This window comes from Pan troglodytes, chromosome 8, assembly GCF_028858775.2.
Source record: "Pan troglodytes isolate AG18354 chromosome 8, NHGRI_mPanTro3-v2.0_pri, whole genome shotgun sequence".
Classification (NCBI taxonomy): Eukaryota; Metazoa; Chordata; class Mammalia; order Primates; family Hominidae; genus Pan; species Pan troglodytes.
Genome location: NC_072406.2, coordinates 99,605,632 through 99,631,933, shown reverse-complemented (window position 1 = coordinate 99,631,933; position 26,302 = coordinate 99,605,632). Strand labels below are relative to the sequence as shown.

The following is a 26,302-nucleotide window of genomic DNA, read 5'->3' as shown; positions in this document are numbered from 1 at the left end:
TAAAATTTTTATGGTTCTTTAATCACAATCATCAAATTGTAACAAATGGAACTTTAAAATTGAATTTGCCTCTTTGTCTGAATTACACCTGAGATTATACCTGCACACCAAGTGAAGAATCATATTTCATAATGCATTTCATTTGGCTTTTAACACAGTTATTCTGTTGAAGACATTTCTGTAAAGCTTTCCAGATACAGGAAAAGCAATTTAATAAACACTATGATCAAATAACTACTCAATTGTTCTTCATCTTTTTTAACTTTTAACACCTTGCAGATCATTGCTAGAATAAAGTGTGTTATCCCCTTTTCACAATGATTCATTAACCTGTATTAATTGTTCTTTTCAAAGTTGTTTTTATATATCTTACTAACTACCAATGTGAGGAAAAGGTCTATGTTGCTTTCATTCAGTAGAAAACACATGCACTTTAATAATATTGTTTCTTTAAAAACACCTATTGGTTTGTTTTCTTTCAGTTTCTCATTTATCATCATTTGTTCATCTTCACTGAAAGCTGAACATATGCAGCCTAACAACAACTTGAATTAATTGAATATGTTTCGTATCTATTCTCCAAATTAAATTTTCAGTTTTGCTCACCTTTTCATGATTATATTAAGAAAATGTAGCCATAATTGCTTGTATAGGAAAAATTACTGAGAAAGACATTCAGATTAAATGTAGGAAATGCTCTAAGGATCTTTGAAAGGAAAGAAATGTCAGGTTCTATATTGTATTCAAGGAAGATAGGAGATGAAAGTGTCAGATATGCAAGGCAGATAAGAAAATAGTTTTTAAAAATAAGTCATAGACATTCTTTTTCTGATAGTTATTGAAAAATCCTGTTCATCAAAAGATATCTTAAATCAATAAAGATTTCCTCAACCACCAGATAAAATTGTTCTCTGTGTGTGTATGTCTTATTGGAACTGTAATTATATTTACAATACTATAATTAGTCGTGTTATTAACTCTGGTTACTCACTAGAACATTATTGGTAATAAGCAGTGACATATCTTAAAGATTTTTCTTGTGTCCCAGCGTCTGCCTAGTGATTAATACGTTAAGCTCCATAAATGTTTATTCAACGAGTAAATTAGTGACTAGGTACTAAGTTCTTATTCTTGTGTACAGTCACCTATAAAATCTTTCCACTCTTCTCTGGGCAATTGGGGAAGCTATGTATAGAAAATGGAAGAGTCTCTGTCAGCCTGGGTTACTAAGGGTGAACCTGAACTTTCTCTGAGTGAAAAAAAAATCTATTTTACTGAGCCACAGAGATTTGGATATTCATATTTTATAGCAGTATTAACTAATACAAGGTATTTTTAACCTTTAAAAGAAAAGAAGAAAAAGTAGAAGTGATACTAATTTCCCAGATGCCATCCAACTCCTCTTTCACCAATAGACAGCATTGAAAGGCGGGAATCAGTGCCTCCTCCTAGTGATAGTGCCTTAATTGAGCAGGGCTTATTCCGAACTCAGTATGCAACATCCCGACAGGGCAAATCTAGGGATTGCTCTCAAGTCACTATCCAACATCCCGATGGGTTGAATGGCATGCCAAACACAGCAATAAGCAATATAAAAAAGCCAGGCCGCCCCGGGGTGGGGCCACGTGGCTTCAGACCAGAGAGCAGAGCTACCTTGGCCCAAGCGCTGCAGCTGCCTGAACTCAGCCCCGGGCTTCGCAGCCTTCCTTGTTTTCTCTGAACCGCAATAGGATGGTGTTCACAGCGATTCAAAGGGTGGCACTGGGTTGGACGTTTTGGTTACGAGCCAGCCTATTCCCACATTGTACGTGAATGTTTAATGTGCTCTCAAAACATGGAAAATAAGTTTAGTGCACATAGCTAAATCACAAAACATCCAATTTCTCTGTTTCCTCAGGAAGTCATTACTGCGCCACCGCATCACGTGACCTTAACATGATCAATGTATTTCTCTGCCTTGACATTTAAATAAACTATATAAATTAAGATAAGTAGATTAGAAAATCATTCAAATTATACCATAATCTGTACAAATATTGTGTCCCCTGCCAGGCAAGGGACAGGGTGCGGGCGACGGCCGCGTGGCCAAGGCCCCGCAGGAAAGCGCCCAGGTCTCCCTCACTCTCCAGGTGCCCTTTGCACCCAACAGTGCGTGTGAGGAACGAACTGCTGTTTGAGCCTCCCCTGAGATTGTGCGTAGCCTCCATGTAAATGTAATAGCCTCCATGGCTTAATTGGCTATCAAGCGAATTTTCCCAGATGAAAGCAATGTTAGGTTAGGGGACGACGGTGCAGCCACGCAGCCTTTACCAGCAGCGTGCTGCAGACGAAGGCAGTCAAGGTGTGGAGGTGATCACGCAGGTACATGTTTTTGACTGTTTAATTTGAAAGTTCACATTTTTTATGCTTTGTGTTGATGTGTAATTTTTGTGCTCTTGGTGGCTAGTTTTTGTCAAATCTTTTTTGGAATATTGCTTAAATGTTTTGATTTTATGATAGTGAAACTTGTATTCGATGTTTTGCCAATTAATATTTTATGCTAGTAAAAAAAGCAAAATAGAAAAAAAAAGATCTTAGTCTGTTTCTAAGGCCCAGACCACACAAAGTATCCATTTTCCTCTCTTGTCTATAAAACAAAACTCACCTTATCAACAGTTTCTGTTCTACCCAAAGATGTTAAATGAAGTCCAAAGTAGTGGGATGGGGGAAGTGATGTTTTATTGTCTGTGGCACGTATGTTCCTAGGACCTATAAAAAGGAAAGCAGGTAAATGACTTTGATCTGTTTGATAAATGATTTTTATCTTGAGTAGTGTAGTCACTTAAATATATTGATCCTCCGTCTGGGTGGAAATTATTTCAATACCATGTTGTTTTTGTTATTATTAACTATATATATTATTATGTATATAATAATACATAAAAGTTATTAGGAATGAAATAAAAAATTATTGAAATCCTAACACACAGTTGTAGCTATTTTTCATTCATGTATTTATTAAATATTATTAAATTATTCACCACATAATAAATAGTAAAGCATTTTCCACATAATCATATCTACCATTTTATTCATGGAAATCATTTTATTTGATTATTTAATTTTTATTTTAGATTAAGCATGCATGTGTACATTTGTTACATGAACATATTGCATGATGCTGAGGTTTGGGCTTCTATTGAACTTATTATCTGAATAGTAAACATAGTACCCAATAAGTAGCTTTTCAAACCTTGCCCTCCTTCCTTCCCCTGTTTTGGAGTCCCCAGTGTCTGTTATTTCCATCCTTTTGCTCCTGTGTACCCAAAGTTTAGCTCTCACCTATAAGTGAGGACATGCGGTATTTGGTTTTCTGTTTACATCTTAATTCATTTAGGATGATGGCATCCAGGCACATCTATGTTACTGCAAAGGAAAGGATTTCATTCTTTCTTCTGGCTACATAGTATTCCATGGTGTATATGCATCAGAGTTTCTTTATCCAATCCACCATTGTTGGAAATCAATGTTGATTCCATGTCTTTGCTATTTCATATTTGCAATATAACATGCAAGTGTGCAGAAGCTCTTTAGTTTAATTTGGTCTCACTTGTCAACTTTTGTTTTTGTTGCTGTTGTGTTTTAGTACTTAGTCATAAATTATTTGCATAGGCCAATATCCAAAAGAGCTTCTTAGGTCTAATTCTAGGCTTCTTATAGTTTAAAGTTTTACATTTAAGTCTTTAATCAATCTTGAGTTAATTTTTTTATATGGTGAGAGACAGGAGTCTAATTTCATTCTTCTGAATATGGTTAGCCAGTTTTCCCAGCACCATTAATTGAATAGGGTATCCTTGCCCCATTGTATTTTTATCAATTTTGTTAAAGATCAGTTGGTTGTAGGTATGGGACTTCATTTCTGGATTCTCTATTTTGTTCCATTGGTCTATGTGTCTATTTTTGTACCCAAACCATGCTATTTTGGTTATTGTAGCCTCGTAGTATAGTTTGAAGTCAGGTAATGTGTTGCTCCTGCCTTTGTTCTTTTAGCTTAAGATTGCTTTGGCTATTCAGGCTCTTTTTTAGTTAAATACAAATTTTAGAATTGATTTTCTAATTCTGTGTAAAAATAACTTTGGTAGTTTGATAGGAACTGCACTGAATTTGTAGATTGCTTTGGGCAGTAAAGACATTTTAATGATGTTGATTCTTCCAATCCATAAGCATGTAATATTTTTCCACTTGTTTGTGTCATCTATGATTTCATTCAGCAGTGTTCTGTAGTTCTACTTAAAGAGATCTTTTACCTCCTTGGATAGAGGTATTCCTAAGTATTTCTATTTTTTTTTTTTTCTGTGGCTCTTGTAAATGGGATTGTGTTCTTGATTTGGTTCTCAGTTTGAATATTGCATTGTATAGAAATACTACTGCTTTTTGTATATTGATTTCTTATCTTAAAACTTTACTGAAATTTTTAATCAACTCTAGGAGTCTTTGGTCAGAATCATTAGGGTTTTCTAGGTATAGAATCCTATCATCAGTGAAGAAATAAAATTTAATTTCCTCTTTTCCTATTTGGATGCCTTTTGTTTCTTGCTTTTGTCTGATCATTCTGGCTAGGGCTTCTAGTACTAAGTTGAATAAGAATGGTGAAAGTGGATATTCTTGTATTGTTCTTGTTCTTATGGGAATTCTTCCAACTTTTGCCTGTTTAGTATAATGTAGACTAGGTTTGTCAATAGATGGTTCTTATTATTTTAGGTATGTTCTTTGAATGCCTAGTCTATTGAGGGTTTTAATTATGAAGGCATGTTGGATTTTATCAAATGTTTTACCTGCATCTGTGGAGATAATCTTATGTTTTTTTTTTTTTTCATTTTAAATTCTGTTTATGTGGTGAATCACATTAACTGATTTGCATATATTTGAACAACCCTTACATCCCAGGAATAAAGTTCACTTGATATTGTATTATCTTTTTGATGTGCTGCTGAATGTGGTTTGCAAGTACTTTGTTGAGGATTTTTTTCATCTATGTTCATCAGATATATTGGCCTAGGGTTTTGTTTTTTGTGTGAGTATTTGCCATATTTTGGTATCAGGATGATATAGGTTTTGTAGAGTAAGTTAGAGGAGAATCTCTCGTCCTCGATTTTTTGGAATAGTTTCAGTAGGATTGGCATGAGCTCCCCTTTGTATGTCTGGTAGAATTCAGCTATGAATTCATCTAGTCCCAGGCTTCTATTACTTATTCAATTCATTCTGTAATTCATTGTTGGTCTGTTCAGTGTTTCAGGTTCTTCCTGGTTCAATCTTGGGAGGTTGTGTGTTTCCAGGAATGTATTCATTTCTTCTAGATTATCTAGTTGTGCACATAGAAATGTTCATAGTAGTCTCTGAGAATCTTTTGAATCTCTGTGGGACTCGAGTGAATGTCGCCTTTGTTATTGCTGATTGTGCTTATTTGGATCTTTTCTTTTTTGTTAATCTTGCTTGCAGTCTATCAATTTTGTTTACACTTTCAAAGAACCAACTTTTCATTTTGTTGATCCTTTGTGTGGATTTTTGAGTCTCAATTTTATTCATTCCTGTTCTTATTTTTGTTATTTCTTTTCTTATGCTATATTTGGATATAGTTTTTTTTCTTGTTTTACTACTTGCTTTAGGTGCAATGTTAGGTTGTTAATTTGAGATATTTCTATCTTTTTGATGTAGGTATTTAGCACTATAATCTTTCCTTTTTAAACTGCTATTATTGCATCCCAGAGGTTTTTGTTCATTGTGTCTCTATTTTCATTTGTTTAAAAAATTCTTGGATTTCTGCTTTAATTTTATTGTTTACCCAAACAAAAGTCATTCAAGAGTAATTTCTTTAGTTTCCGTGTGTGTTTGTGTGTGCGTGTCTGTGTTTTAGAGTTCCTCTTGCTATTGATTTTTATTTTTATTCTACTGCGGTCCAAGAAGATGCTTGATATTATTTGATTTTTTTTATTTCTTGACACTTGCTTTATGACTGCATATGTGATCACTCTTAGAGTATGTTCCATGTGAAGATGAGAAATATATATATATATATTGTGGTTGTTGGGTAGAGTATTCTGTAGATGTCTATTAGGTTCAATTGGTCAAGTGGCAAATTTAAGTCCAGAATTTATTTGTTTAGATTTCTGCCTCAATAATCTATCTACCACTGTCAGTGGTGTGTTGAAGTCCCCAGTTATTACTGAGGGGCTGTCTACCTCTTAGGTCTAGTAGTGATTTCTTTATGTATCGTGATGCTCCAATTAATGTTGGGTGCATATTTATTTAAGATAGGTAATTATTCTTATTGAATTGAGCCCTTTGTCATTATGCAATAACATTTTTTTGTCCTTCTTTCTGTTTTCGGCTGAAGATCTGTTTTCTCTGACATGAGAATAGAAACTCCTGCTCTTTTTTGTTTTCCATTTGCATGATTAATCTTTCTCTATCCCTTTACTTTGAACCCATGAGTGTCATTACTTGTGAGATGGGTCTCTTGAAGAGAGCAGATGGGTGATTCTGATTTTTTTATTCCAATTCGCCACTCTATGTCTTTTAAGTGGAGGATTTAGGCCATTTATGTTCCAGGTTAACATTGATATGTGAGATTGTGTTCCTGTCATAGTTTTGTTAGCTAGTTTCTTTGCAGTCTCAATTGTGTAGTTGCTTTATAGAATCTGTGGACTATGTACTTAACTGCGCTTTTTCTGTGTATTGTTCTTTCATGTCCACGTTTAGAACTCCCTTAAGCATTTCTGCAGGGCTAGTCTGGTGGTGATAAATTCCCTTACCGATTGCTTGACTCAGAAAGACTCAATTTCTCCTTCGTTTATGAAGCTTAGTTTTGAAGAATATGAATGTTTATGCTGGAATGTCATTCCTTTTAGAGTACTAAAAATAGACCTCTAATCTCTGCTGGATTGTAAGGTTTCTTCTGAGAAGTCCACTGTTAGTCTGATGGGTTCCCTTTGTAGGTAGTGTTGCTCTTTTCTCTAGCTGTGTCTGAGATTTGTTTTTTCTTTTGTGTTAACCTTGGATAGTCTAATGACTATGTGTCTTGGGGATGGCAGTCTTTATAGTATATAACAGGGGTTCTCTGGATTTCTGGTGTATGCATGTCAACATCTCTAGCAAAATTGAGAATATTTTCTTGAATTTTTTCCTCAGATATGTTTTCCAAGTTGGTTACTCTTTCTTTTCTCTCAGGAATACCAATACGTTGTAGAATTGGTTTCTTTACATAATCCCATATTTCTTGAAGGCTTTGTCTTTTTAAAAAATATTTTTTCTTTATTTTTGCATGACTGGGTTAATTTGAAGAATCAGTCTTCAAGCTTTGAAATGTTTCCTTCTGCTTGGCCTAGTCTGTTTTTAAGTCTCCCAACTATATTTTGAAATTTATTTAGTGAATTTTTCAGTTCCAGAAGTTCAGTTTGGCTCTTTCTTAATATAACTATGTTGTCTTTCAAATCTTGGACTGTTTTTCTGGTTTCTTTGCATTGGATTTCTATTTCGTCTTATGTCTCATTGACTTTCCTTGACATCCATCTTCTGAGTTCTATGTGTCTCATTTCAGACATTTACATCTGGTCAGGATCCTTTCCTAGGGAGGTAGTGAGAGGCTTTGGAGATCACAAAACACTCTGGCTTTGTGTATTGCCAGACTTCTTGTGCTTATTCCTTTCCATCTGCGGGAGTTGACACTTCTTTTTTGAATTTGATTCATTTAGATGGGGTTTGTATTAGTCAGAGTTCTCTATAGGTACCGAAGTAATAGGATAGATGTACATTTGAAGGGGAGTTTATTAAGGATCATTGACTCACACGATCACAAGGTAAAGTCCCACAATAAGCCATCTGCAAGCTGAGGGGCAGGGAAGCCAGTCTGAGTCCCAAAACCTCAAAAGTAGGGAAGCTGACAGTGCAGCCTTCAGTCTGTGGCTGAAGGCCTGAGAGCCCCTGGCAAACCACTGGTGTAAGTCCAAGAGTCCAAAAGCTGAAGAACTGGAAGCATCCAGCACAGGATAAAGATGAAAGCCAGGAGACTCAGCAAGTCTGCTCTTCTGCCTTCTCCTGCCTGCTTTGTCCTAGCCATGCTGGCAGCTGATTAGATGGTGCCCACCCAGATTGAGGGTGGTTCTGCCTCTCCTAGTCCAGACTCAAATGTTAATCTCCTTTGGCAACACCCTCCAAACACACCCGGGAACAATATTTTGCACCCTTTAATACAATCAAGTTGACTCTCAGTATTAACCATCACAGGGCTTTTATATTTTTTATTCTCTTTGAAAGTATGACTGTGGTGTATGTGATTGATTGGCTTCATTTCTGGGTAGTTGCAGAGGGTGAAGTTTCCATATATGTTCCTTGGTTACAGATAGGTTGCTGCAGTGGCTTTCACAGATGTTGCTTGTTTTAGCAATGTATTTTTATATGATAGTATAACTCAAACTTCAATCTGGTAGATGGACTTAAGAGTAAGAGCTGGCAGGTGGGGTCTTGGTGCATGCTTGCCCTCACTGGAGAATCATGAGAAACAACTTCTTTCAGTGCATTCTTTCTGGGCCCCTATGGGAAGAGCTATTTTTGCATCTGCAACAGTGCACTGGGGAGGGGAGATGGAGGTGAGACATAATTCCTTCTCCAAGTCTGGTTCTGGGCCTTGGTGGTGCTCCTTTCAGTGGCTTATGCCATGGCCGCATTTTCTTTGTCTCATGTTGTGCTTTGGCAGGCTGCACTCCCCCTTCCCCTAGGGATGGTCCACACTGAGGATTACATCTCTAGGGACACACAACTCTCCAGAGACCCACCAGTCCACTGTGCTTACCAAAGTCAGAGCAGGTTTTAGGGTATGTCTGCAGTTACTCTGATGATGCAGTATTTCAAGGGTGGAGGATCTCCCGGCAGGGCAGTGGCACAATGGGTGCAACACCAGTATGGAGTCTGCAGCCCATGATTTTCAGCCCAGCAGGCAACCATAGAGTCTGCCTAGCTTACACTCCCCTGACCCAGCAGATCTCCCACAGACACTCGCCCTGGCGGCAAGCCCAACCAACTAGGCTTTCCCCAAGCCATCTGCTCCCACATTGTTGAGCTGCTCCAGGCATTCTGTGCCAGGACACTCCCTGGGAAAGAAGCTACCACCATCAGGCCATACCCTTCGTGGTCTGGTCTTGCAAAGGGAGGGGCGTCCAGCTCCCATGCCCCCATGAGAACCCATACCACACCCTTCTCTGCATTCTGACTATGGAGGATCCTCCTTCACTTGAGATTAGGTTACAAATCTCAGCTCAATGTCCCTGGGTGGTATACTTGAGTCTTGGGGAGTTGGGACTGGGCTCACGGATTTGTCCTCTGGCCTCTAAGCTTCAAGCACTGGCTGTGATTTGGGGACAGGGTGGTGAGCTTTTCCCAGGCTGTCAACAAAACACTCAAGCTATGCAGTGGATGCTGTGCTGTGGACACCCTCTTGCAGGCGTGACCAGGCATGAGGTCTGGGAAGGGGCTGACAGGCAAGGGGGCATGTGGACCAGATGCAACTTAATCACACAGCATTGGTGATGGGGCCTATCTTGGGCATGTGAGCCGGCCAGGCGTGGTTCACTCCCAGCCTGGCAGACAGCAGGAACTTAGCCACTCAGTATGAAATGGAGACTTGTGGGATGGGCACCTAGGGTTGCATTTTGCTGCAGCTGCACAGCACAACAAAGCCTTCTGGGCTCTGTGTGGGTTCAAACTGTGCCTCTGCATGTGCTCGAGGCAGCTCTCCTACCAGTCCAAAGATCTATGAGGGTCGTAGAAACTCCTGTAACTATCTCAGAGATACATTATGGGTATGTAGTGTCCCAGGGTTCCTTCACTCACCCCTTCCTTGGGTTTGTTCAGGGTATATGGGCCAGTCCTGGTGTCTAGTGACTCTGAGCAGACTGCCCCATTTCTTCCCTCTTCAACCATGGTGTCTGTGTCACCTCTGTGTCAACTTTCAGTGTTTTCTCTCAAAAGATCTGTTTAAAATGTGAAGGTTTACTAGATATTATGTTCCTCTCCATGGAAGAGGCACTTCCCAGCTGCATCTCCTTGGCCATCTGCCATTCTCCAAATCTTTTTTGGTGCCTATTTTTCCTTTTTACTTTCTGTGCTTCCTCCTTATTCTCTTCCTCCAACACTGATATGTACTCTGACATTCAATTCTAAATATATATATTATAAAAAATAGATATATTGTGCATATATGTGTTCATTAAGAATAGAATACTTGGCTGGGCACGGTAGCTTACGCCTGTAATCCCAGCACTTTGGGAGGCCGAGGTGGATGGATCATGAGGTCAGGAGATCGAGATCATCCTGGCTAACACAGTGAAACCCCGTCTCTACTAAACAAAATACAAAAAATTAGCCGGGCATGGTGGCAGGTGCCTGTAGTCCCAGCTACTTGGGAGGCTGAGGCAGGAGAATGTCATGAACCCGGGAAGTGGAGCTTGCAGTGAGCTGAGATCATGCCACTGCACTCCAGCCTGGGTGACAGAGCAAGACTCCATCTCAAAAAAAAAAAAAAAAAATTCAGAAAGAAGGTTACTACATCTGAATTTCTGAAGATGGTTTTAGTAGGGATGAATTCAATGTAATCCATGGATTATTCATGACTTTGTAGAAAGGTTAATGAATGTTTCTTTTAGCCACTCAGGATGGGATCTCTGAATCAATAGGAAGCATAAATGAGAGATGTCAGGGGAGGATTGAAGGATGCTGATGGAGGTGGGAAGGCCTGAAGTGGCCCGCCTGTGCTAGACTGAAAGTGATTCAGGCCCCACCCAAATGCAGGAGCAGTGGAGCCTAAATCCTTCACAACTGCACATTAGAGGAGAGAGGATCTGACCATCATCCTGCAACTAGAGTTACCGTTAATCAAGGTAGGAGGACAAGATGTGTTCCCACTTCTGACTCTGATTGCCCTAAATAGAGGCCCTGAGTGGTAATAATTTGCTTTGAAACTAGGAGACAGTTCAGTCAGTGTTTCATCAGATTCATGTTTTGCTGAAAATACTGGCATATTCCTCCATTTGATGAGGAGTCACTACAGGTAACTCAAGGGCCTTAGTCCTGCTGCCCACATAAGGGAGTTCTGGTCCTGAGGAAATGGGGCCGTATTTGAAGGTAACGAAAGGGATAAGATGAGACATGATGGTGTGATGAGTATTCCAGTGACTGCTTTTGGTAAATTTGGGCTGGCATGTGGGTTTCAGTTCCTCTGTCTAGAAAGGAAATGCTCCTCATGACTGACAAAAGCAGGAACAGGTTTTATCATCAGCTCTACACCAAGGCTCTCCAGTTACTAGAGTGGTCTCTAGAAGACAGCATTATCAGCAAATTCCATTAGCAACTAACTTGCTTCTGTGGTGCTGTGTTGTTAATAGTTTTAATTATAGCAGCTGCAATGCAGGGAACCTGATCCAAAAAAGGCACAAACCAAAACCTGTGCTCCTAAGGAGATTTTGAGAAATGAAATCACCAACACTGGCTTCTCTTTGGGAGGAAACGAAATGGCAAGAGGGACCACTCATGGGCTAAAGCCCAGCACTTGGGTCACAACTCACCCTGGAGAGGTCAAGTATGGGCCCCATTGCTTCAGGCCTTGGCTGAGGATCACACCCTGGATTCTTCTCTTCCAGGTGCAGCTCAGTTGCCATGATGCTCCTTGAGTCAATGAGCTCTTTGGTCTGCTCTTCTGCTCAAGCAGAAAATGATCTGCGCTTCACCCTTGAGAAGCTGACGAGAACCACAGGCTTCTTCAGGCAGGTGGTGGAACATGGGTGTATCCTGCAGGTGCTCACAGTATCTCCCTTTGCTCAGGTGACGGAGGCTTGGGGTTTTCCAGCTCTTGACCTAAAATTCCTGAATGATTGTTTTCAAATTTCTTAATGAATAATAGGATGAACTTGCCACCCCTGTCAGGGGGGAATGGGGTTCCTGAGAGCTGAGAGGCCAGGATCCAGATCCTGAGCCTCTTCACCAAGCAGATGCTGTAGAGCAAAGGCAGCAACTATCTATCTATCTATCTATCTATCTATCTATCTATCTATCTATCTATCTAATTTCCCCTTCCCTTTAAGGAAATCCTCAGGACTAGGTGAGATCTTAGATCTAGTGGAGAATCTGAGTTGCTCCAAGCAAAACCTCAGGATCCTGCAATCTGAAAAGGTAGAACCAAGGCAAATGTGGGCAGCAATACCCAGAAGTTGGGTACTGAGCCTGTTAGGGAGCATTTTTTTCAGGGGAGTGAAGTAAATAATGAGGTGTAGAGAGCAGCGAGAATGAGAAGCCAAATCACAGACTGCAAAATCACACAGCATCTGTCCTTTCTCCCTGGTCAGAGAGAGTATGATGGGTAGTCTCCAATATAGAAAGCCCATTGTGTCCTTCAGCTCCCCCATACAGTCGCAGAACAGGCCTGATTCTGAAATTTCTGTTCTCTTTAGGCTCTAGCCTGATTTTCTGGCTCATAAGGCCAAAGGGAGCTGGAAAGGTCCCCACGGCAGGACTCATGGTGGAGAGAGAATGGTCTAGAGGATTCAGGCCTCTGCACACTGTGTCTGGGTCCCTCCTTAAACAATGATAAAGACAAGTAAAGAGCTTGAAGCAGCCTGGAGTCCAGCCAGAAACCTTTAACTGAGCTTTAAAGGAGATGGTCACAACACTTTTCAGAATACTGGCAAAGGCCTCCTGTGGCCAGGTTTGTCCTGGGATGAGCAAAATTTAATGTTAACCTGCTGTATCTTTGCTTTTAATATATCTGCTTGCCCATCACAATGACGTTATGGTTAATTTCACCAATTTGGTAACCTGCCTCATGGGAAGTACGAAAGTAAGCAAGGGCCAGGTGTGGTGACTCACGCCTGTAATCCCAGTACTTTGGGTGGCTGAGGCAGGTGGATTGCTTGAGCCCAGGAGTTCAAGACCAACCTGGGCACCATGACAAAACCCCGTCTCTAAAAAATATATAAAAATTAACCAGGGGTGGCAGTGCATGGCTGTAATCCCAGCTACTTGGAGGCTGAGGTGGGAGAATCTCTTGAGCCTGGGAGGCAGAGGTTGCAGTGAGCTGAGATCACACCACTGCATTCCAGCCTGGGCAACGAAGTGAGACCCTGTCTCAAAAAAAAAAAAAAAAAAAAGAGAAAGACAGTGAGGGTGTCCTGTGAATCAAATCTTTGAATGGATGTTTTCTTAACTAACCAAGACGTCTGTAAGAATTCTGTCTTTGATTCCACAATAAAGTGGTGTGAAATTAGTATAAGCAAATGTTTACATGTCTCATTTAATCTTCACAACAATCCTATGAGGCAAGTAGAATTGTTATCCTCATTTTCTGAGTGATGAAACTGAGGCTCAGGGGAGGGTGTGACCTTGCCAAGTCCCCACAACTGGAAACCACAGAACAAAATGACCTGAGTCACACATGCTAGGAAAAACTCATTGTGCCTCCCCATGGAGCTTCACAATGGCTATTTCTGTTGCAATAGAGGATGAAGCAGGTGGTCTTTCCAATCAAGAGCTGTTAAGAAAGCCTCCAGTTCTCCCCGGGGAATCTCAGAATCAGACTGAAGATTCGGAAGAGCCTTTGCTGACCACTGAGTCAAACTCCCCAGAATCCTTTTATAGTACCGCTGACCAGTGAGTGATCATCAAACCTCCAAAGACTTCGGTAATTTGCAGATTCTAGGGAAAATTCCATGAGTTAACAGAGGTGAAATTTGAAAGTTCCATAGAGAAATTCTGGAACTTGAAATTATCATAGGAAGATTATTATGCAATTTTGTTCCTGTTAGTAGTCTTTAATAAAGAGACTTCAGGTGAACATTGGGTTGAACCAAGATTACTTTCTTCCATTGTCACCATTCTGATTTCAGATTGTTCCTTGCTGGTTTATATACTCTTCAATTCCATTTTGTACCAGATAGAGGCAGAGTAGAAGGAAAAACTGAACAACAAACCACGTTTGTGCCAGCTCGAGGGATAAACACCCTCTAAGGAGCATCTCAAGCTTTCCACAAGATTTCAACAGGGCCACCCCAGTTCACAGGCAGGTAGTGTGTCTTCAATGTGTGGCCAATCGCTGTTGGACAAACAGGAGGTGTTTTCCCCAGGATACCCTGCACTAGACTCGGCATCTTTTCAGTCTTCTTCCTATTCTGTCTCCTTCCCAGCACACTGACACTGGAAGCACACTATGTCATCACATGAGCAATTCACAGGTGCCATGAAATACCTCACAAATGTACAGTACTTTAACTGTTGACCCCATGTATTAGGTAAGAAAGATATTATTATTTACATTTATCTATTGGAACTTGGGGGCACAGAGTGTTTAAATTACCTGCCCAAGGGCACACAAGTCACTCACCTCTTGTGTTTCAATTATACAATGGCTTAGTGATTCTTTCTTTCAGACGATTGTTGTGAGGAGTGAATGGAATTAAATCAAGTCTATGTGGAAAGGGCCTGGAGCATGAGTTCTCAATGCAGGGTGACTACTGTCAGCACCAACTAGTTATGATAATGACCATGATGATGACGGGGAAATAATAACACCTTGAAGTAATAATAATGAAGTTAGAACGATACCCCCAAATGTATGAAAATTACATCTATAAAATGAGTTAGTTTATAAATCGTGAGAAAATGGGCATCCTCAGGTATTGCAGGTAGAAACACACAATGGAATAACTCTTGTCAGCAAGCTAATCCATTTCCAGGAATTAATTTTTTTTTTTTTTTTTGAGACAGTCTTGCTCTGTCACCCAGGTTGGAGTGCAATGGTATGATCTTGGTTCACTGCAACCTCCGCCTCCCAGGTTCAAGTGATTCCCCTGCCTCAGCCCCCCATTAGCTGGGACTACAGGCGCACACCACCATGCCCAGCTAATTTTTGTATTTTGGGTAGAGACGGGGTTTCACTATGTTGACCAGGATGGTCTTGATCTCTTGACCTCGTGTTCTGCCAGCCTCGGCCTCCCAAAGTGCTGGAATTACAGGCATGATCCACCACCCCAAGTCCAGAATTTCCTAACAAGTTCCCAAGAGATGAAGGTGCTACTGGTCAGTGACCCCCTGCTCAAAACCACTGCCCTAGGAGATGGGGGCTCTTCTATGCCCCATTTTTACAGGTAAGGCTGGTCATGGAAGTGGGAGATACAAAATAAAGGGTGGGGTCACGTTCCTTTCTAAAAACCTAAATGCATGTCAGGCAAGTAGGGCTTAGAAAAGAATTTACCCTCCTTCACCTCTGTCACCTCATCCCTCCTTCCAACCTCCATCACTTGTTTGGCAAACTGGACTCTGGGAGCCAGAAGGCACCAGAAAAAGTGGAATGTGAGCCTGCAGGCCATCAAGGTGAAGCCCTGAGGATCCCCCGGGGCCAGTCCCTCCACTTTGATGCGGATAAGCCTCAGCTAGTGTCAAGTTGAAAGGAGAAAAAGACAGGTGAGTCACTGTTAAAGAAACAGGTTCACATATGTAGGTCTAGGAGCACTGCAAGTAGTTCTTACAGTGGGAGAGAGCAATTGTGCTCAACTCTGAATCCAGCACAAGGAAGTGGGAATTATAGTCAAGGAGGAGGATGGGGGTTAGCAGATAGGAAATGACTACGAGGGAACATCAAGGGTAAGGGAGGATTCTGGCTAAACTGACCTAACGAGATTCTCGCTGAGCACAGGCCAAGGTTATCTGACATCAGCTGCGGGATGGTGGGGGATGAGGACCCTGATCAGTATATGGTGGACGGGGATTCCTGCCAGCTAAACTGACTTAGCAGGGTAATTTGCTAAAACTGAATTTTACAAAAAGTGCACAGATGCGTTTATCAGAAGGTTCAGAAGCCTGACTAATGTATGGTCAAGCAAACAATTTCTGTCACCACACAGAATGCATGCTCCAGGGACCATACTGGGCCTCAGCATCTTCCTACCCCACCAGCTTCCAGGAGGGCATTTTGCCCTGGGCCTCCTGGGTGTTTCCTTGCCTGATCATTTCTAGGAGACAAGAGACTTGCACTTTATCACCTAGGATAAATTCAGTGTCAGATTTTTAAGCCTAAATCGGATGACAGTGCTTCAGTGACAATCTCAGTTATTTAAAAAGGGAGGTTCATTCATTCACCAGTTCTAAAGGCGCACATAAGACATTCTTTTTTTTTTTTTTTTTTTTTACAAAAAAATTGAGACCAAGTTAAAAGAAAAAGAATGAAAAAAATCAAGCAACCCGAATCCCTTATATAATCTCTTCAAAACCCCAAACCAGGGAAATCTTCTCAATATAAACTTCGGAACTTTTGTTGATCACTGACTGCAGTCTGGTGGTTTATATTTATTTTCTTGTGTCCTGTTTCCTCCTTTTTCCCACCCCCAGCCCCTCAGCAGTTGCTGCCTGCCTGTCTTGGTCTCATTGTCCTCAAATCAGACCTGCAGGTAGGGTCCCAAGTGCTTCTAACCTTCATCCTCATATCCACAGGATCCCCTGAGAACCCAGCTTCTGTTATTGAGAACTATCCCACCTGCTGACTAAGGAGTCTGATCTTTATTCAGAATCATTGCTAAGATACCAGAAGAAATAACATGTAAGAGTCTAGTATAGAACTCACAGTTCTGATCTGAGGAACTAACAATTGCTTATTTGAATCACTGTATTTTCTATTTATATTCTTTTTTTTTTTTTTTTTTTGAGATGGAGTCTCGCTATGTCTCTCAGGCTGGAGCGCAGTGGTGCGATCTCGGTTCACTGCAACCTCTGCCTCCCAGGTTTGAGCCGTTGTCCCTGCCTCAGGCTCCTGAGTAGCTGGGATTACAGGCATCCACCACCATGCCTGGCTAATTTTTGTAATTTTTTTTTTTTTTTTTTTTTTGAGACAGAGTCTCACTCTGTTGCCCAGGCTGGAGTGCAATGGTGCCAACTCACTCACTGCAACTTCTGCCTCCCTGGGTTCAAGCAATTCTCCTACCTCAGCCTCCTGAGTAGCTAGGATTACAGGCGCCTGCCACCATGCGTGGCTAATTTTTGTATTTTTAGTAGAGACGGGGTTTTGCCATGTTGGCCAAGCTGGTCTCAAACTCCTGACCTCAGGTGATCCACCCGCCTTGGCCTCCCAAAGTGCTGGGATTACAGGTGTGAGCCACCACGCCCGGCCTATATTCATATTTCTATTCACAATATCTCCTACACAGTGTTTTCCTGTTCTATGGGGAGAAATCAGGCAGATAGCAGAAGACACAGGTCAGATCTCAGTAAGAGTTTCTATGGCCTCCAAACAAGCATTTATTGATTATAGATGTAGGGGTGAATATTACGAATATGGGGAGATGTCCCACAAGGTTAGCTCCTATGCTACCTAATGCACCAGGCAGCTTGTCCATAACTTAGTTTAAATATATCTGTCAGGCTCCATGCCCATTTGCTGTAAAAGCAAGATTACTGAGGTAATCTTAGATTTTAAAATGGAAAACTGGGCCTCACAAAAGCAGTTGGGAAAATTACCTGGAGATTGTTTCTAAGGCAGTGCCCAACTGTACCAAGCAAAGGACAACAAGTACAAAGTCAGAGCTTCATTAACTTGATGATTGATTCATTCACTTACTTAATGCAAGACTTCAGGGGAAGAAGAGTCGCTGAGTGGAGGAGACTGGAAACAATGCATTATGAAACGCCCATGGTCTCTGGATACCCACCCAGCCAGTCCCCACCCTCCTAGGGTCTAGTCTCGACCATCTCATCATGTGTTTTGAGGGTGCGTTTTCCTACCAGTTGTTTTTTTGTCTGCTGTTTTTTTGTTTTTGAGACAGGGTCTCCTCTCGCCCAGGCTGGAGTGCAGTGGTGCGATCTTGGCTCACTATAGCCTCAACCTTCCGGGCTGGGCGATGCTGGTGCCTCAGCCTCCCGACTAGCTGGGACCCCAGGCGCGGGTCACCACACGCGGCTAATTTTTGTATTTTCAGTAGAGAAGGGTTTTCGCCAGGGTGCCCACGCTGTTCTCGAAATACTGGGCTCAAGTGATCTGCCTGCCTCAGCCTCCCAAAGTGCTGGGATTACAGGCATGAGCCACCAGCAACACGCCCAGATTCTTCTACACCCTTAATTGGGAGATAAGGCTTCTGCTTGCAGGCTGTGCGTTCTTCCAACCGGCCGCACCTTTGCTGTGGACTAAACAGGAACCACTGGATTAGAGTCCTCTGGCTCTCTGCCCTGCAGGAGATTTTAATCAAACATTCTAGGCCTAAGGGAAAAGCAGAGTTAGGCTGAAAATGCACACAGGGCTCCCGTAAATTTCTTTTCATAAACCACCCGCCCAGGGCATTAAATAGGGTACTTAGTTGATCCGAACCCTCCAGGGAGGCCTCCGACCCTTCTCTTCGTAGCCCCCAGCTCCCCTCCCCCGGTTCCACTGAGGCAAGGGGACTGAGCTGCTCCACATGCCAGGAGTCAGCACGCCGGAAGGCCCCGCCCAGTGGCTGGCGCAGCCAATCGCAGAGCGGGCAAGCGGTGGGGGCGGGCCTGCCTGGGCGGCAAGGGGGCAGGGGGGTCTAGGGGCTTTAGAGGTCAATTAGCTGCTTTCGGGCGGCCTTAGGCGACAGGAGACTACTGGACCCAGCACCTGCCCACTGTGCCTGTCCACCTGTGGCTACAACAGCTGAGACCCCAGTGGGCTAAGATTGGACAGGGGCCACCAGGGACCCAGCAAGTCCTTCAGCTCTGTGAGTGAGGGATTTTCGGGAGTGCCAGGCCGCAGTATTCCCAGGGCTGGTGGGGTGGGACAGGGAGGCTCGACCCCGGCAAATCAGGCAGAGGTGCCCCTTGCTCCCTGCAACATCGCCCACGTCCTGGGGCCACAGTGAGCATGAGCGGAGGGCGGGAGCAAGAGCCAGGGGACCTGGCCTGGGTCCCCAGCCCAAAGCCTGGGAAGCTGCCTACCCCTGTGTGGGCGCGGACACTGGGGACTCTGGCTTCCGGTGGTTCGGCCACCTGATTCAGTTTATGCTCTGTGAGGGGAGTTGGAGTGTTGGCAGGACTGGCCCACCTGCAGGACTGCAGGACTGCGGGAACGGCGGTAGATAGGTGCTCTCCTTCCCAGTTTGTCCTGGGAAGACATTCAAGAACTGTTTCATTACAAGGGGCATTTGGAAAACATACTTCACCTTCTTCTGTGTATTAGCCAAGAACAAGGTGTGACGTGACTTCCCAATTATTGGGGATCCCTTTGTCCCTTCTTGAAATTAGATGTCTTCATTCTTGAGGTTTTGCCTGGATGACCTCAGCACAATTGGTACAAAACCTGGGCCGACGGTTTCCTAGTTTCCTGGTTGTTGCCTTAAGCTTCTCGCCCATCAGGTACCTTCCTGTCCTTTTCATAGCCTGTCATCATCACCCCATAAAACTGTTTCAACTCCTACAGCTCTGGACAGGCTGCTTTTCATTTTGGTGGGTCCATCCAATACCTCCACTTGCCCTGTTTTTCTCCAGCCACATCCTTGGCCTCTTCCACAGTCCTTAGGTAAATGCTTGGAAAAATAATTTAAATATTTTTATTCTACCATGGTGGCCCTAGTTTCTCAGGGCATAGTAAAATGGCTTTTTAGGATCGGTCTAATCAGATCCTCATTTCTTTTCCCTTCCTAGATTTTTGAAACATGAATCCTTCACTCCTCCTGGCTGCCTTTTGCCTGGGAATTGCCTCAGCTGCTCTAACACGTGACCACAGTTTAGACGCACAATGGACCAAGTGGAAGGCAAAGCACAAGAGATTATATGGCATGGTTGGTGGCATCTGAAACTGTCCAGGGGAACCCCAGAGAGATGGGCATTGCTATTGGGATCATATGGCCAGAGAGTGGCTTCTAGAGGCTGGCTCCTACCAATAGCCTAACGCAATAACTTAATAGCACTGATTATGAGCACGATATGGGCATACACCCTTGTTGTGTCTCAGCTTGGAGAACATCTCCTAGAAGTGTCAAGCCTTCCCTGGCCATGGTTACTCTTACATCTCTGTCTGAAGATTCACTTGGTTAGCATATGTTGGGTTTTAATTAGAAATAAATAGCATCGGCGGGGCACGGTGGCTCACGCCTGTAATACCAGCACTTTGGGAGGCCGAGGCAGGCGGATCACAAAGTCAGGAGATTGAGACCATCCTGGCTAACACGGTGAAACCCCATCTCTACTAAAAAAAAAATACAAAAAGTTAGCATGGTGGCAGGCGCCTGTAGTTCCAGCTACTTGGGAGACTGAGGCAGGAGAATGGCATGAACCTGGGAGGCAGAGCTTGCAGTGAGCTGAGATCGTGCCACTGCACTCCAGCCTGGGCGACAGAGCGAGAATCCGTCTCAAAAAAAAAAAAAAGAAATGAAGAGCATCAGTTACATGTTTGCCTTTAGAATGGAGAAGGATGGAGGAGAGCAGTGTGAGAGAAGGACGTGAAGATGATTGAGCAGCACAATCAGGGATACAGCCAAGGGAAACACAGCTTCACAATGGCCATGAACGCCTTTGGAGACATGGTAAGCATGCTGTGGGCTGCCCAGCTCTGTGCTTCCCCTCCTCAGTTCTTTACCAAATTAATCTCTTGCTTCTTAACATTTTATTTACTTTTCTTTGAAGACCAATGAAGAATTCAGGCAGGTGATGAATGGTTTTCAATACCAGAAGCACAGGAAGGGGAAACAGTTCCAGGAACGCCTGCTTCTTGAGATCCCCACATCTGTGGACTGGAGAGAGAAAGGCTACATGACTCCTGTGAAGGATCAGGTGAGACTGTGTTAGGTTCAGACCTCCCATCACCCCAGGAAAGCCAAGAAGCAGTTGACATTTGTGCTATGGTAGACTGTGCAGCAACATGCAGTTCACTTTTTAAAGGAGTATTTAGCTACATGAGCTAAATACTCATGTTGTTAAAAGTCTTGCTGTGTGTGTGTGTGTGTGTGTGTGGATATCAGCTTTTTTATTCTCTTTCAGGGTCAGTGTGGCTCTTGTTGGGCTTTTAGTGCAACTGGTGCTCTGGAAGGGCAGATGTTCTGGAAAACAGGCAAACTTATCTCACTGAATGAGCAGAATCTGGTAGACTGCTCTGGGCCTCAAGGCAATGAGGGCTGCAATGGTGGCTTCATGGATAATCCCTTCCGGTATGTTCAGGAGAACGGAGGCCTGGACTCTGAGGCATCCTATCCATATGAAGGAAAGGTAAATGGAGCTCCTTTTCTTGCTGCCATTCCTGCTTGGTTTTACTGGGACACTTTCAGAGATAACAGACACTTTTCAGAATTCACGTTTTAGATGGTGGAATCTCTATCTGCAAAGTGACAGTGTTGTCATTATAAATTATAGCCTTTGCACAGTTCTGTGATTACATGGTTAACATGCAGCTGTTCTTGCTTCTATGTGACATGGAGAATATACAAACCATTCTACATATAATACAGATGTCTCCATTGTGAAAAATGTCTTACAGAAAGTAAACCTAGGGGTCTCGCTGAAGAGAACTGAGCTAATTTTCAGTTTCAAATTAACTATTAATAATAACATTTCACTTCCTTGGATGATTTGTAACAGTGTTGACTTGGAAATTCTATGCTGCAAACTGCTGAGTGTTGTGGTTCTGACTCACATTCCCCAGGAGAAGGATGGTAGTAATCAAGTCGCCTCCCTCTTCACCTTTAAAAGGTTAAAACCTGTAGGTACAATCCCAAGTATTCTGCTGCTAATGACACTGGCTTTGTGGACGTCCCTTCACGGGAGAAGGACCTGGCAAAGGCAGTGGCAACTGTGGGGCCCATCTCTGTTGCTGTTGGTGCAAGCCATGTCTCCTTCCAGTTCTATAAAAAAGGTAAGCATCTTTCTTCATAGAAATTATTGCAGAAAAAAAGTAAACCACCATGACACACCAGCATGATGGACTCTATACACGCAATAATCATGCCCAATGCTTCTATTTGATATTACATTGAGCGTATCTCCATGAATACCTGTACTTCATAAGTTTTTATAAATAGCTATGTTATTTATAGTATAGTTTAATTTACTTAAATATTGTCTAATTGTTGTATTCTTATAATTTTTCCAAAGATTTTTACTTCTGTGATTAAATCTGAAAAGAGCCTTTTGAGTCAAGGATTTTGGTGTTCTGTGCTATTTTTAAGATTGATATTCTAGAGTAGAATTACAAGCTTAAAATGAGTGGTCTTTTATGCCTGTAGGAAAGTTTTTTTATGAGGGACTTATGCTAATTTCTATTTCTGCTAGTTGTGGATGAGAGCCTAATTCCCTAGCCTTGATAACAATAGATCTTGTTAAGCCCGATCTGGACTGTGTGTCATTTCACTGATTTTAGAGATGCCTCCCTCCCTGTGGGTGACAGGGTGGGTTACTGTCAGGTGTCCTTGGGAACTTCTCACCCAGCCTTCATTTTATTCTCTCAGGAATTTATTTTGAGCCACGCTGTGACCCTGAAGGCCTGGATCATGCTATGCTGGTGGTTGGCTACAGCTATGAAGGAGCAGACTCAGATAACAATAAATATTGGCTGGTGAAGAACAGGTATAAATTGCCAGAAAGACTTATAGTTGAAATTCAAAAGGGAATCCTTTTTTGCAATCAGTATTTACATACCACAAGCCCTTAATCACATTTCTGAAATCCCAGAAGTCCTTTTCCCCCTTAGGCAGAACACAGAATATTAATGATTGATTGTAACGTCAAGATACTGTCACAAGCATGCTGGGGATATTAATATGGTATTTGTCCCATTGCATGTCTAAATTCTGAACATTTTCTTAATTCTGAAGTATATTGGCTGGAAAGGCATCCTATCCTTTTTCTGTTTCTGATTTTGCAGTTCTGTGAAAGGTCACAGTTTTGGGTCTGGGATTGAAGCGATATGCAGGTTTTGACTCAAGAATTTACAAGGGATGAACAGGAACATCAGCATCTCCTGATTCTTTATGTTAAGCTTGTGGCTTCTGGCACACTGTGGCTTCTGGCACACTGTTTAAGTTAATAACCCAGTGTGCTTTATCCTTCCTCTGAAATGGAAAACCTGCTCTCTTTTCAGCTGGGGTAAAAACTGGGGCATGGATGGCTACATAAAGATGGCCAAAGACCGGAGGAACAACTGTGGAATTGCCACAGCAGCCAGCTACCCCACTGTGTGAGCTGATGGATGGTGATGAGGAAGAACTTGACTGAGGATGGCACATCCAAAGGAGGAATTTATCTTCAATCTACCAGCCCCTGCTGTGTGGAATGCACACTTCAATCATTGAAGATCCAAGTGTGAGTGGAATTCTGATATTTTCACACTGGTAAATGTTACCTGTATTTTAATTACTGCTATAAACATGTTTGTATTATTGATTCACTTACTTTGTATTTTCATTTTAAAAGGATATATACAATTTTACCTGTTTAAATAAACTGTAATTTCAAATGTACTGGTGGGGCTTCTTTCTGTTTTGATGCACTGACTTTTTTGTGTAGTTGTATTAGTCTGTTTTCACGCTGATAAAGACATACCCAAGACTGGGCAATTTATAAAAGAAAGAGATTTAATGGACTCACAGTTCCACGTGGTTGGGGAGGCCTCACAATCATGACAGAAGGTGAAAGGCATGTCTCACATGGCAGCAGAAAAGAGAAGAAAATAAGAGTCAAGCGAAAGGGGTTTCCCCTTATAAAACCATCAGCTCTCGTGAGACTTATTCACTATTATGAGAACAGCATGGGAAAGACCTGCCCCCATGATTCAATTACCTCCCATCAGGTTCCTCCCACAACATGTGGGAATTGTGGGAGTTAAAATTCAAGATGAGATTTGGGTGGAACACAGCCAAACCATATCAGTAGTCAAGCATGAAACTGGGCTCTAAGCCATACCTGCTCTACCAGTGGTTCACTAGGAGGAACAGTGGGTGGCCTTCTGGCTCTTCTAGTAACAAATGTGCAGATCTCATGTCAGCTGCCCAGTGGTTGTGTCTGACCCAACTCTTGATTGAAGCAAAATATGACAAATGATCTATAAGGACAAAGGAAAATTGTTTTAATAAAGAAAAAATTCACATTTTTCTTTAAAGTGATCAGACATACATGTAATTTCAATACTGAAAAAGAGCCTTAGAGATCATGTTTATCTCACCCACAATGTTTGCAACCCAGCCAAGTTACAGGGCAAAGCTATCAGGGCCAGTTTCTGGAGCATCTTCCCCAGCTGCTGGTGAAGACCCCATGGCCACTTTGCAGTTGAGGTGAGACAAGGCACTAGTGCGTTGGCAAGGCTGTTTGTCTTTGGGTCCTCAAGGGATGAGGGATAAACTCCAGGGTGTGAGGCTGGGCTTCAGGAATGGTGTGCTGGCCTTGGAAGGTGGAAGACAGATAAGAGGACCCAAACTGAGAGTCTGTGGCCACATTCACACCAAGCTACCTGTAAGCACCTGAATTATTTTAACCAACAGAAAAACTTCCCACATTGTATTGGCTAAAAGAGCACATAGTTTCATCACCTGTGTTTTTTCAAAAGTCTCATGTTCCCACTGAAAAAAAAAAATAAAAGATAGTTAGAAGTGTTCAGTGAATAGACTCCATAATCTTTCAGGAAGAAAACTAGGAGGACAATGGGGTCTCATCCCACAAAGCCTCCAGCAGGCTCCATTTAAGTTCATCTGAACTGGATCATGTGCCATGCCGGACTCTTACGTGCCCTTCCCTAGTCGTTGCTAAAACCATCTTTTTGACATAAAATGACAAAAATGACAACTGTCAAATTTTATAATAAAAGTAGCCCATGTTAGCAAGAAGATTGGGAAGATTCCCAAGGTAAATCCCTTAACTGTGCAGGTTGGGTCCTAGATTTGATACAGTTAGAATTTATGCAGCACCCAACATATGCAGGTTATCACCATGGTGGAAGAGACAGGCCCTGACCTCAAGGAGCTGCAACTGTTAGGGAAAGGGAGGTAATGAGGGAGGGTTTCCGGGGGGAAGGGAAAGACAATATCAACCAGAGCAGCCAGTCACTAAGGGAAGGTGAAGAGGTGAGCATCTTAGCAGAGACTAGCATGTCAGTAACCCTAAGAAATGACTGCAGTGAGAGACCCTGCAGAGTGATTAGGTCCAGGTGTTGGGTGATGAAGCTTGCTAAGCAGAGTGTTTGAACATAGGGGACCACTGGAGAGTGCAGGAACAGACCGTTCTGGTTCTCCTCTATTACTGTAAAACAAACCACCCAGAAACTCAGTGGCTTGGTAGAAACATCTTTCACATTTTCCGCCTGGACTTGGCTGTGTGGTTTCACAGGGAGACATCTGTAGGCTCTATCTGTGCTGGAGACATCTGTAGGGCTTGATGGGACTAGACATCTGCAGGGCTTGACGAGACTAGACATCTGCAAACCCTCACTCAGAGGGCTGGTTGCAGATGCTGGTGTTGGCTGGGCATTTAGCTTGGGCTGTTGACCAGAGCACCTGCCTGGGGCCTCTCCATGGCTTGGGCTTCTCACAGCATCAACGTTGGGAAAAATATATACATATACCTTGGCAAACTTTAAGCACTGAATTGCACAGGTGTTTATGTTCATCTTTATTATTAAATAAATTAACAAAAAAAGTATTATGAGGAGATTTGGTCTCTTTTCTTCAGTAATACAGTTTTAAAATCTCATAATTAACATAATTAAAGTTTTTTATACTTATACTTTCAGTAAGTATTTATTAGTCATTTTTATTTATTTATTTACTTTTTTTGAGATGAGGTTTGGCTCTTGTTGCCCAGGCTGGTGTGCAATGGCACGATCTCAGCTCACTGCAACCTCTGCCTTCCGGGTTCAAACGATTCTCCTGCCTCAGCCTCCCGAGTAACTGGGATTACAGGCATGTGCCACCATACCCAGCCAATTTTGTATTTTTAGTAGAGATGGGGTTTCTCCATGTTGGTCAGGCTGGTCTTGAACTGCCAACCTCAGTTGATCCACCTGCCTTGGTTATAATCTAACCTAATTAAAATCTTTTTAAAAGCAGGACAAAAAATTCAACATTTTGTAAGATTATAGCTACATTAAAATATGTCTAGAAAATACAGCCAGAGGAAATAAAAACTTTCATTGCCTCAAATTGCCGCAAAGCCAAGGGGCACTGCCCGTGGCCAGGGAGGGTGAGCCCTGGAAGCACAGAGGTTGCTGACTCCCAGCACAGCAGCAGCTGGACGCTCAGCCCCCAGTGCCTGGTTTCTCCTTGCATGTGAATCCAGGTCCCAGCATCTTGTCATTGACAGGAGC

General features: G+C 42.5%; 1 protein-coding gene and 1 long non-coding RNA gene across 3 annotated transcripts in view; both read left to right on the top strand.

Annotated features, from left to right (window-relative positions):
• The window catches only part of LOC107973394 (uncharacterized), a 31,480-nt gene extending 15,279 nt beyond the window's left edge, over nucleotides 1-16,201 (top strand). Inside the window, exons 1-3 of one of the 2 annotated variants that reach the window (XR_002938278.3) lie at nucleotides 2,117-2,361; nucleotides 10,677-10,910; nucleotides 11,670-16,201. This is a non-coding gene — a long non-coding RNA (uncharacterized LOC107973394). Of the gene's footprint in view, nucleotides 1-2,116; nucleotides 2,362-10,676; nucleotides 10,911-11,669 lie in introns of those variants that run through there. The other variant, XR_008537451.2, reaches the window with a different exon arrangement.
• A 3,356-nt stretch (nucleotides 16,202-19,557) lies between these two features.
• LOC129136133 (procathepsin L-like) lies at nucleotides 19,558-23,468 on the top strand. Its single transcript, XM_054659757.2, has 7 exons — nucleotides 19,558-19,799; nucleotides 20,421-20,543; nucleotides 20,644-20,790; nucleotides 20,998-21,222; nucleotides 21,703-21,865; nucleotides 22,458-22,575; nucleotides 23,090-23,468. The coding sequence occupies exons 2-7, from the start codon at nucleotides 20,466-20,468 to the stop codon at nucleotides 23,187-23,189; spliced, it is 831 nt and encodes a 276-aa protein (XP_054515732.1). The 5' UTR covers nucleotides 19,558-19,799; nucleotides 20,421-20,465; the 3' UTR covers nucleotides 23,190-23,468.
• The last annotated feature ends 2,834 nt before the right edge of the window (nucleotides 23,469-26,302 follow it).

Coding starts and splice junctions, on each gene's coding strand:
- LOC129136133 (XM_054659757.2), top strand. CDS start 20,466: ATGATTGAGCAGCACAATCAGGGATACAGCCAAGGGAAACACAGCTTC. Junction 21,223..21,702: donor CCTATCCATATGAAGGAAAG/GTAAATGGAGCT, acceptor CACCTTTAAAAG/GTTAAAACCTGTAGGTACAA. Junction 21,866..22,457: donor CTTCCAGTTCTATAAAAAAG/GTAAGCATCTTT, acceptor TTATTCTCTCAG/GAATTTATTTTGAGCCACGC.